General features: G+C 48.7%; 1 protein-coding gene across 3 annotated transcripts in view; it reads left to right on the forward strand.

The window, feature by feature from the left end:
• Positions 1-12,099, forward strand: part of LOC119456994 (dehydrodolichyl diphosphate synthase complex subunit Dhdds-like) — an 81,729-nt gene extending 69,630 nt beyond the window's left edge. The window contains exons 3-7 of one of the 3 annotated variants that reach the window (XM_049669717.1): positions 422-564; positions 6,848-6,964; positions 7,577-7,681; positions 11,061-11,280; positions 11,929-12,099. In XM_049669717.1, coding sequence (XP_049525674.1) covers positions 422-564; positions 6,848-6,964; positions 7,577-7,681; positions 11,061-11,280; positions 11,929-12,078 — 735 coding nt within the window. In that variant the 3' untranslated portion in view covers positions 12,079-12,099. The remainder of the gene's footprint in view (positions 1-421; positions 565-6,847; positions 6,965-7,576; positions 7,682-11,060; positions 11,281-11,928) is intronic. The other 2 variants (XM_049669716.1, XM_037718814.2) reach the window with 2 other exon arrangements.
• Positions 12,100-12,351: the final 252 nt, after the last annotated feature.

Genomic DNA, 12,351 nt, shown 5'->3' on the forward strand with positions numbered 1-12,351 from the left:
CCCGCAATTTAGCATGCTGCTACCGCATGATGCGACGGACTGCGCGGTTCAGTGCTTTCCGGCGCTCAGTACCATTTCGTTGCTGCGAGTTTAGAAGTCCTGCGGAAACAGTCGTTACGGATTCCAGAACATTATTTGTGCGCGTCTAAAATACCGGAATGAGCGTGCGTGCGTGCGAGCAAGCGAGCGAGGGAAGGGCGATGAAGTGCGCGGTGGCCGCTCGTAACAATTTAAGGCGTTTGTATTTTAATGTAACCTACTACCTGCATACCATATAAATAAAAAATATCTGCGAGTTCAAATGCGGCCTGAGGCTTCAGCCAGGCGCCGTATGACGCACAGGTACGCAGAGAGCCGAGAGAACCCGAATAACAGCAACCACCGCCGCGGTAAAATGACGACCGTCTCTTCGCATGTGCAGGCATGTCGGTGGTGCTTCGAAGCGGGTGTCAGCCGAGTGACAGTGTTTGTGTTCGCACTCCGTCACATGCGGCGCTGCACCTTCGAAAAGACCGCCCTCTTATTGGCAACCGTGGACACCTGGGCCGACAGCCTACGCACTCTGTGAGTTACATGACAAAGATGGTTCGACGCATCCTTGTGTTCTACACTGCTGATTCCATTCTTCTTTAGTCAGCGTCATTCACTGACAAGCAATAATCCGCGATACCCACCCAATTTTTGCATAATAAAAGCTATTCTCAATAACCATAACCGAAACAGGGGGCCTTGTGACATCTGTAGGCCCGTATTCACAAGAACCCGCCGCGGTCTCTTAGTGGATATGGTGTTCTGCAGCTGAACACAAGGTAGCAGGTTCGAGTCCATGCCGCGGCACCCGCGTTCCTATGGGAGAATGCAAAAACGATCGAGTACCGTGTTTCGCGCTCAAGCTAAACGTTCTCAGTCTTCCCTACAGCATAACATCATAACCCACTGTGACGTTTCGGGACGGTCACTACCATTGTCTTTTTTTTTTCGGAGAACTTTTCTTAAATGTGAGCGTTCCTTCCCTCATTAGCCGGTATTCCGGCGCTAATCACTCACGATAGCGATAGCCGTGATCGATGCGACGATAGCCAGTTACGCACGTCACTTAATTACGAAAGAAAAAGAATCACCGCCCCTTCCACTCCGTGAAGATGGTCGAACAGCGAAGCTGTGTTAGTCACACCGAGTGTTACGCGTGTTACATGTGTATGTGTTGCACGTAATGCAATTGCGTAAACACAAGTTAAAAGCGTAAAACAGCAACCTATCTTGAAATGTTGCGAGGCGAGAAGAGGCGGCGATTTCCGACGCTACTTAACTAATATCCAGTTCTCTGGTATCAGAGAACTAGTATTCAGCTCTCTGCAGCCGCCGCGAGAGCCAACGGCTGCAGTCACGGACACCGCACGCGTTCGGCGCGAGCGCGGGGAAACGCAGACGGCGTCGGCAGCAACTCTGCGCGTTGCCTCGTTGGTGCTGCATATTTGCGGTTGTCTCAGTGTGTGTGTGTGTGACGGCGAAACTCGGTCTGTGGTGTGTGGGTGTGTTGTGGTTGTGTGTGTGTGTGTGTGTGTGTGTGTGTGTGTGTGTGTGTTGTGTGTTGTGTGTGTGTGTGTGTGTGTGTGTGTGTGTGTGTGTGTGGTGTGTGTGTGTGTGTGTTGTGTGTGTGTGTGTGTGTGTGTGTGTGTGTGTGTGTGTGTGTGTGTGTGTGTGTGTGTGTGTGTGTGTGTGTGTGTGTGTGTGTGTGTGTGTGTGTGTGTGTGTGTGTGTGTGTGTGTGTGTGTGTGTGTGTGGTGTGTGTGTGTGGTGTGTGTGTGTGTGTGTGTGTGTGTGTGTGTGTGTGTGTGTGTGTGTGTGTGTGTGTGTGGTGTGTGTGTGTGTGTGTGTGGTGTGTGTGGGTGTGTGTGTGTGTGTGTGTGTGTGTGTGTGTGTGTGTGTGTCGCCGTGTTTCGCCGTTCTGTGTTTCGCCGTAGTTTTTTAAAGCTTTACTAATTCAGTCGAGCCGAGTTTCGCCGTCACCAGCAATTTGACCTTCATTTGACCGCAGCTGCGCCGTAGCCTTGACAACACATCACGCGACTCGCCCACCGAGCTCCGCTGCCACCACCGCCGGCTGCATGCGCTCTCCGCAGCCGGGTCGGAGCCTGACCACGTGACTCGCCGCGCGCCTGGCTAAAAGGAACGCCGCGCTCGCCATACATCAGAGCGAGGCCCGGCCGTCTTCTCTGAGGGTTGCACGCGAACGGGAGGGAGGCTTTGAGCCGTCTTCGGCAAGCGGCGTCTGACCACCCCGCAGATATCGCCCGGCGAGCTGCTTCGCTGGAGAGGGTCCGGAATGCCAAGCGCGTGAAGCTAGCGTCGGAGACTGAGGAAGAACAAGCCCTTCGGCTCACAAAACACTTTGGACTTCTCGGCTTATAATTTATACGTGGCTTAACGATGAGTGTATTAAATGCAAAGCATTTCTTGGCGAACATTTGCTACTTTAACAGTATCTGTCTGTCTATCTAGCCACCAACGTCTTTGTGCTCTCATGGTCGTTTTGTTAACTTGGTATGTGCCAAAACTGGCATACCATGACAAGAGTATATGACGAACATAAATAATTTGTCGCGACATGAATGTCATGACATGCGTGTCATGTAGGTCATGAAACAGCCGCCTACGTCTCGGTGCTCCCATGGTCGTTTCGTTAACCTGGAAGGTACCAAAATTGGCATAGTATGACAGGAGTATCATGTAGGTCATGACAATGACCCAGCGAGAAAGATAAGCACTCAAAAACCACTGGAATGGGTTCGGACGTGGGTACTAAGTGAAGGGAACACTAAAGGATGATGGTAGAAGTGATAGTCATGACCATGACTCAGCCAAAATTAAAATGACTCAGCGAAAAAAACAGTAACACTCAAAAACCAATGGAATGGGTTCGGATGCAGTACTAAGTGAAGGAAAAGACTAAAGGTTGATGGTCGAAATCACAGTAAGGAGCATGACTAAGGCTTTCGCCTTCAGGTCTCCTAGATGCAGCTCAAGGGACACCTAGGGACTCATGACATGAATGTCATGACATGCGTGTCATCTAGGAAAGAGCCGCCAACGTTTTGGTGCTCTTATGGTCGTTTCGTTAACTTGGTAGGCTCCCCGCACACTGCTTCGCGTAATATCGATTCCCACAGGGCGTGGGATCTGCCGGCTTTTTTCTAGGTATCATCATCATCAGCAGCAGCAGCAGCAGCCTATGCTTTATGTCCACTGCAGGACGAAGGCCTCTCCCTGCGATCTCTAATTACCCCTGTCTTGCGCTAGCGTATTCCAACTTGCGCCTGCACATTTCCTAACTTCATCACCCCATCCGGTTTTCTGCCGAACTCGACTGCGCTTCCGTTCTCTTGGTATCCATTCTGTAACCCTAATGGTCCATCTGTTATCCATCGGGTCCATCGGTCCATAGTCATGACATGACTAAGTATAATAATTACCGCTAAATCAAAGGTTAACCAAGTGAAACCAAGACTCAACCAGGCTAAACGAAGCTTTCGCTTTGCATATCCAAGGCTAGCTGAACTAAGCCGCAGCCTTTTTTTTTTCGTGTGCAAGTTGTGCCTCCCCTTTCTTGCGTGCCAATAATGAGAGCAATTAAGCGACGAGCCCGTTCACGAGCCAACTCTCTGACGCTCGCGGTAAGCAGCCTCTGTCTCAGGAGTACGCACTACTCGTGGTCTTCCCATAGTGGCATCGCAGCTCAGCTGCGATGCGCGTTCGTTATCCGAAAGGGCGCGCCGCACAGCAACACCTTTCCTTATAGCCATCACCTCTCCTCGCGCCCAGCGTGGTCTCTCATTGGTCGCCTCCTCGCCCAACGCTCCTCTCATCCTCTGCTGGTCACGTGACCTGCCCTCCCGCGGCGCGGCTCTCTTCCTCTCCTGATCACGTGACCTGTGTGACGCCGGACAGACGGCGAACGTAGGTCCGCTCCGATGTTAAAACTTCGTGAAAACTGGCCTTAAACTTTTGCTCCAGATGATAGTTCGCACTAATTATTTCACTTTCATGTTTTTATATCACTACCGCAAGGATACAATTCGAAGCTAGTATTCCCAAGCAGAAAAAGTCGCAGTTTCGCCTGAAAGGCGAAGCATCGATTGCGATAGCAAATTATTGGACAGCTATCAGAAGTAAAGATAGTAGTTTTATCGTGCGTATAAACTTGTAAACATAGGCAAACTAACTAAATTAACAAGCATGGTGCCACGCGCGAACCCGGCTTATCCCCCCTACCCGAGAGAGCTGGGATGCTACCCTGCTCGGCTGCTCTGCCTTAGAGGGCAAAAGAGCCCTCGTGGCTAGGGCCCGAACTGCTGCGCAAGCAACAGTCCGGTACCCCTCCTACATTTAGTAAGGGACTGACCCTTAAGGCTGACCCCAATTCTCTCTCTGTATATATAGATAATGTTTTCCATCATCACCACCACTACCACAAGAAAACATGAACGCATCCCACTCTATGACCGCCGAAACTTGCTGTCAAAAATCTGTAATGAGTAAGCACAGAAGCAGCAGCGAGCGAATTGACCTTCGTCCGGCCACTCGCATCAACGCGAACTAAGCCGCGAAAACATAGCGGAGGGAGGAAGGACTCTGCCCCCGCCGGAGATGGCTTTCAAGTTGCAGCCGCTCAGGCGGCAGCGCGCTGTGTAGTATGCGTCCTTCTCCCTCCTACCCTTCCCCCGAAGCCTTGCGGCCCGGCAGGCGCGCGCGGTCACTCGGGCGGCGCGGAGTAAAATGCGCCCCCGCACGCCTCCCTCCGGAGCGTTGCGCTCGACTGGAAGACGGCGCGCTTCCTTACTTCGTTCGCTTGCGTGCCGGAGACTGAGCCACGATCGCCAGCTCACCCTGGCACGCTTTCACTCGCACATAGAGCATACGGCGCGCGGCGACAATTTTATCGCCCATGGACTTTACACGGAACCTCACGGCGACGGCGGTGACGGCGACGACAGAAATGCGCCTCGATTGTAAATATAATTTCTATCCCAATAAAACACATTTCAGCTATTTTGTGGCGGCATGCTTTTATTGTTACAAACTCTGGCAATTTCTTTGGAAATCTTCCCACTCATGTGTCTATGACTCCAAATCATTTCACTTATTTACTTTCAGGGCCACTTAGGCTTTATAGAAAATAATGAATAACAGCAAAATATAAACAATTAGCGAAAATATTAGCAGCAAGTTGTTTAGTATAGCTGATGACAAGTGTCAGACTTGAATATTGTGCGATCTTGCATGTAAGGAGACAATGGAAGCGCGAAGGTGACCGCAGTCGATGCAAGTACTGGAAATAAACGATTCAGAATACAGGTTAGTTCTTCATACTGAAACAGAAACTTTGTGTCTATGGTCAATGCGCGTTGACACGTAGTTAGGAGTGATTAGCAATGAGTGTTTGAGATTTTCATTGGTGTAATACATTTTGTGAGATACACACCGACGAAATATTCGACAGCGCGGAGACAGGTCAGGAAGGTGCAAACGCTTTTTTAAGCGAAGCTTGTATATGCTAGCCTGCGCCGGCGATGTAACGCTCAAACTCCGGCTCCAGCGGCGGCTCGCCGGCTCCGGAGCATGAGTCGTTAGCCACGGTGCCAGCTGCGTAGGCGCGCGCTCACGCCACGTGCGCAGCCAATCAAAGCCGTTTCGCTTCCGCCGGGGAAGAAAAGGGCAGGAAGGGGTCTAGCGCGCGCTGCGCCCGCTTCGTTTCCGTTCAGTTCAGTCTCGGAAAACCGATGGCACGGCCGCGCATTGTGCGTACTCCCCAAGAACAGGCAGCTCTCGCCGAGTGCTGACGGGAGATCGCCCGTGAAAGGGCGCGTCGTCGACGGGTCGATCTTACGGTGCGAGACGCTGAATATGCGGCACTCCGCCAACGCCGAGCAGATCACCTGACCTTAATTTCCTTGGTCACGGTCAAGTTACTCACAAGAAGCATAACCGTCAAACACAAGGTGCACCCAGAGAAGCTTCGTTTACCCCCATTTCCCGGTAGGGGAAGGGCCGACGTTCTTTCTTTCTTTTTTCATTTGTGAAACGCTTGCAATCCGGAAGTATTTGGCTACGATAATCCTCGCAGAGCGGTTTATCGCAGCAGGTCTGTGCTTACGAATATGTGCTTATCAAAGTGAAATACGCGAATATCTCGATGCCACGTGCGTGTCGAGCTCCCTACCCGGCCCCAGTTTTTGGCATGTCATTTAGCGTTAAGACGAGAATAACAACACAGCGACTACCAGATGACAATTTCATACATCAATTCAACAAGTCTACGAAAGACGTTTCATAACACAAACATGAAAAGTCGTCACAAGGTACAAGAGCGCTCTTTTTTTTTTTTTTTTTTTGCATTCCGCTCCCATAGGAATGCGGCCGCCGCGGCGTGGAATCAAACAGGTTACCTTATTCTAAGCAGCATAACGTTAATTATTAATTAATAATGGGGTTTTACGTGCCAAAACCACGACCTGATTATGAGGCACGCCGTAGTGAGGGACCCCGGAAACTTGGACCACCTGGGGTTTTTTAACGTGCACCTAAATCTAAGTACACGGATGTTTTGACATTTCGCCCCCATCGAAATGCGGCCGCCGTGGCCGGGATTCGATCCCGCGACCTCGTGCTCAGCAGCAGCATAACGTCATAGCCAATGAGTCACAGTGGCGCGTTTTCGTGAATGCGGACCTATAGACCTCACTTATTTCACAAATTCATACAAAAATATCAAAGCATGCGTGTGTCGTCGTGTAATAATTTCTCCCTCCCATCTTACACTTGGCAACCGCCTGCCTAGGTATCGCAGGGGTCACATCGATAACCTCAATATGCGGATGATGTGTGTGGGTCAAATTGAACTCCTTCCGATTGAGCAACAAATTAAGCTAGCTGAACTGGAAGTGGCTACCTCGCACGGTCAAAGGTGAGTGCCCTTAGAATTGATTTTCTTTATTCTTCTTGATTTCTAACGCTGAAGCAGATGTTGGCTAGGTCTCCCACGGAACTTCCGCTGTCAGGGTGAAACAGAAACAACGTCATGGCCCGACATGGTGGTGCTTAGCCGACCCGCTTTAGGTCAGAAGCTTAGCCATCTATTTCCTTTCTACCACCTTCACGGTAAGTGACGTTTGCCTCCTTTCACCTGGCATGCATCTGTCAGCATGGATCCGTCGTGGAAAAATGATGGATCGACGGAAAACAGCTCAACGAACCGAATTAGGTTACACCAACAAAAGAAGCGTCCGGCGGAGGGCCTTCGAAACGAGCAAGGCAACGCTGGGGCCATTCCTAGTGGCGCAGGCTAGAGCCTTAGCACCGACCGCATGCTGCTTGCACAACTCTCTGTGCACACCTTTCGTTGTTCTTGCAGAGCTCACCAACTTCGCCGTCTGCGAACACCTAGTTATGTTCAAAAATCAGAACGCTAAATTGTTAAAGAAACATTTTTCTCCCTGCAATAACTAAAGTACGAGGATTAAGTTGAACCCCGTTTTTTTTATTTGTTATTATTTTTTTTTTTTTTTTGCTGCCTTAGGTCACACATTTGCCTAGTCTGCACTGGTTACAGCAGTAAACACCAGATGGCTCGTGCTGCCTTGCATCTGGCTAAAGCCGTGAAAGCAGCCACTATTACGACCGAGTAAGTAAATTTTGACTCTTTAGTAGCATTGTATAGTGCAACGACCGTACTTTTCTGGAAAAACTCTTTGAGTGTACTTAAAATCTAGCTCACATCCTGGTACAACGTCCACAATGCAAATTGTACGACTTCGATGCAAAACACGGTTTCAGTGTATCAGTTTTAAGCTCCAGAGTACCGGTGTCATTGGCACAAAAGAGCATTCACTATAAATTGCGCTATAACGCCTGTATTTTTTCTTAGATTTAGCAGTAATAATACCTTATTCAGTGAATGTTTCCTATTTACTGTTGGTGACACTTACACTGGTCTATTAGACGCTCTGTACGTAGTCAGACATTTAAGGACAATTCGAATAATTTACAAAGAGCTATAGTACTCCTCTTTCCCAAAATCTTGCTGTTATTTCTATCTCTCGAGCTAGATTTCGTCGCAAATCTTATCCTCCAACTTGAGCAGTATAACTTAATATTGGAAGTGTTATCCTTAACGACAAAATAAGGCACCCCATTCATTCCTCCCAGCTTATGGGAGTCTAGGGTCCCAAAGGAGTCTCACCCTGAGTTTAGCGAGCCACAGGGCCGTTAATTGCCTCTCGTGCGCGCCGCTGCGCGCGCGCTCAGGCTGCAAAAGGTGGCTATCGAGCGCTACGCACGCAAGAAAACACAGTATTGCCCTCAGTTGGCGGAAACCGTTTATTGTCTCCGGCGGCAACCAACACTGCACAAACGCAGCGTTCCCGGGCGTTCCCGGGAAACAAAGGGCTCCCGAACCAAGGGCGAAAGTACACACAGAGGTGCCGCTAGCAAGTCGCTGTGAGAGCTACTGCTCCCCTCGACACGCCGCTGGAAAAAAATCCCCGCGGTTATGCTGCTTTCTCTCGCGATAACCAATGGATAACCACTCGCGAGAGCTTGGGCAACCTCCTTCGGCTTGTGCCTCCGATAAGTGCAGCTCCGCGCAGTTTGACCACGCTCGAGCACTACCGTAGTTACCGCCCTTTGGCTTAGCGCTCGGAGAGAGAGAGAGAGATAGCAAGGAGAGGAAAGGCAGGGTGGTCAACTAGACAAGCGTCCCGTTTGCTACCCTACAAAGGGGTAAGGTAAATGGGGAATAGTAAGAGAAGAAGTGGGCGAGAGTGAGTACTGAGTGCGCGTGGGATGATGCACCGGGACACTATAAGCGGTGCACTTCAAGTAGTGTACTAGTGCCCGAGTCGCTTTTTGTGCCAGTGACGGGTGCAACCACCGTCCGAGTACCTTTGACTCAGAGAACGGTCTCGAGTCCAGTCGGTTTAAAGTTGCCCTGAGAGAGAGGCGTTGTACGTCGTAGCGAGGACATATACACAATAGGCGCCCGCTGGTATCCTCGCACCTACAGGAGTCGCACATCGGGCTCTCGACCATTCCCATACTATATGCTATAAAAGAGTTGAATGTTGGGCTAATTGGTATTTGACATAAGAACCATCTTGAAATGGAGGGCAACGGGACGGTACAACAGAGAGGAAGACGAACACAGGCGCCATACGATATGGGTTCTTATGCCATAGGATATGAGTAAACGTTCGTGAACGCCACTCCCAGCCACAAGCAGCACAGCAAGGTTGTTTCGCCTCTGGAAAGGCTAGATGGTAGTTGTAGCCGTAATAAGGGGTCAAGCTTATGCAACCGGCAATTGAAGCCGTCAGAAAGGATCAACACAAGGTACGCGGTCACCGTACGTGCAAAGGCACCGTACGCGAGCTCAAGTCCGAGACACAAACGGGCCGGCGGACGACAGGAAAGCGTGTATGTACCCAGTGCTGTCCCCGGAGAGATCTCCCCCACGCTCGCTTTGCGGGCAACGTGAGAGCCCTCACCGAAAACCACCGCGACTGGAGAGGGAATAGGCATAGGGACGACAGAACAGGAATGCCCGCGCAAATGCGCCAGGGCATACCTCAATCCCCACAAGCTTAAAATTATCTAAACATTAGCCCTTCCCGCAAAACTGAATCAAGCCAGGCGGACAATCCTTCACCACGGTAATCACTGTTTCAATGTCCGACGTACATTGACTGCGAAGTCGCTAATTCCGATCTACAATATTACAGCACTAACTGTCGTGAGTTATTTCTACTCCCGATGATTTCCTTCATGGTCGGCCAAAGAGCTATTTTCATCATCATCTTTTCAATGAAGAGCATGCACCGAAAGAGTATTGTATTTGCCCCCACCAAGAATTCTATCCAAAGCTTGTGACGGGTAGATTGTGCTCTTTGTAGCGATGACATCGTCTTAGTTCTCATCGATATACACGCAGACGTCGCTGTCTGCCCCAGCAACCACTGAAATCGGTAGTAGTCGAGAATTTTCTTTAAGCGGCGCTCTACAAATTCTTGTACGAACTAGAGCAAAATAAAAAAAGCATGCCAAAAAGAAGTTTTCTAACGCCTAAGATGTCAGCATCCAATAATACCAATGCGGTTGCATGCACGCATTATAGTACTCCATCAGCCCGAAAGCACGGTGTCTCATAACGCGGCGAAACGCGCTAGCATCTGACGCTGTAAAACTGCTAACACATGGAAGTATAATCGCACTGAGTACAAAGCACGAGGTGAGGCAAGATTGCGATTTAACGTAGCGCGGACACGAGGCACTTGGCATTGAAATTCTGAAATTTTTGATCCACTCACCTCCAGAAGGTTTACGATTCCTCTGGCCTTGTTTTCTTCGTAGTGAGCAACAGAAACAGGCCACGTTATATCATCCAGAGGAACAACACCGAGATTACCTACCTGCAAAGCATAACTTAAGCTCGGCAATGAATTATAAAGATAAACATGGCGTGTAAGCGGTCAAATTCCACAAAGTAGTAATGCACATGGCCACATTTTTTTTTTCGACCTTCGAAGCAGTTCTACTTCGGCTATAGTTGGTAAAACACAGCTATAAGGCGACAGGTTGAAACTGGTACAGGTGCACAGAGGAGAAGAAAAGAAGGACAGTGCTCGTCTTTTCTGTCCTTTTTTCATGTGTCAATTTTCACTTCTCTTATAACAGCTATTTTTTACCCAATTGCTTTATCGAAGCCAAACAAATTTATTCTCTATGCGAAGTTACTGTTGAGCTCTCCAATGTTGTTCTGAACTAGATTCATTCCTGCATCTTTACTACTTTGTCCTATCTAGCGAGTACGTTGACAGGAGACCCGTGATGACTAAACCTATTTAAAGCAAATGTACATGTATTTAGCCACAGACCACCTGGTAAGCTTCAGGTATTCATTTTTTTCGTCAGAACATGAGACTTGAGTATAAATGAAGTCGATACATTTGCTTTAATATTATTAGCGCAGGTGATTGCTTAGTCTGACATGCCACGATTTCACACAGGGACGTCACAGCGGAATTGTTGGACGCCTACATTGCTCACACGGAATGCCCGGATGTGGACATGCTGATGCTATGTGCAGGCCCTAGGTTCAGTGATTTTATGGTAATGCAATGTAGTTACGCCTACCTGCACATAACGCCAAAGATGTGGCCGGAAGTCGACTTCTGGGAGTGGATCTGCGCATTTCTCATGTACCAACTACACTGGTGTGATATCTCTGTAAGTCCTATCATGACTACATTAAAGACGTGAGAACGGGCCATAAAATTGTTATAGATCTATGCAGAGTTTTATAATGCACTTAATGATTGGCCCATCCTACTATACCAACCAACTATACCGTACATATCACTTAACTATGAAGACAAATCAAACACCACTAATATGCCAAATTAGACTCTACAAAACTTAAAAGTCCATATGTAGAGACTGATAGAGGGGAAACACTGTTAACATGGTGAACCATAGTCATAATATAAAAAGTTCACGCCGGTTCTGGATATATGTCAGTAGTGCTCGGTGGTGATGCTTGCGGTTTCACAAATGCTGGAGTTTCTCATCGTTGTCCATTTTGCTCACATATTTGCTCGCAGATTCTCACCTAATAAAACAGACGGCACTGAAATTCAAATAACAGATTAGTTGCGAGTTTTCTTTATGGGTACATAAGCTGCGCGCGCAAGGGGGAGTGCGCGTTGTGTTTGCAGAGCAGTCAGACCGCACGAAAATATACCAGCCGGCGGATATTACAATATAGAGTCCGTCATCAAACACCTTCCTCAGAGAGTCTAATTATGGCGCCCTCACCTTCATTATTTTCTATCTTATTTATTTCTCTGTTTGTTTTTTCTTCCTTTTCACAAATAGACAGCAAAAGAAAAGCATCGTGCTCTGGAGGCTATTCGCCGTGGCTTGCCAGATCCTGAACGTGCGTTACGTCAACAAATCTTCATAAAAAGCGTTACAGCCGCCGGCACTGAGGCCTTCGGTCACTCTGGTGCACACCTGAAGAACTAGATGCAAATAAAGCAGCTGCAGCAAGTATCAACACTGTGTTCATGTCGAGATTTTGTTGCTATTATTATTCCTACAGAAAGATGAGGTGCCGCCTTTTCTGGTGCCATATGCGGTTTGTGTTCACTTTTGCTGTGAAGATTTAATGCTCAAGCATGGAAACCTCTGTTTGGTTTTATTCACGGCAGAGACACAAGCCCAAATCACGCACGTAACTACTACTAGTTCATAAATATAGCAGCAAACAAATGGTAAGTCTCTACACGCTATTGAAAA

Source organism: Dermacentor silvarum, chromosome 6 (genome assembly GCF_013339745.2).
Source record: "Dermacentor silvarum isolate Dsil-2018 chromosome 6, BIME_Dsil_1.4, whole genome shotgun sequence".
In the NCBI taxonomy this organism is placed as follows: Eukaryota; Metazoa; Arthropoda; class Arachnida; order Ixodida; family Ixodidae; genus Dermacentor; species Dermacentor silvarum.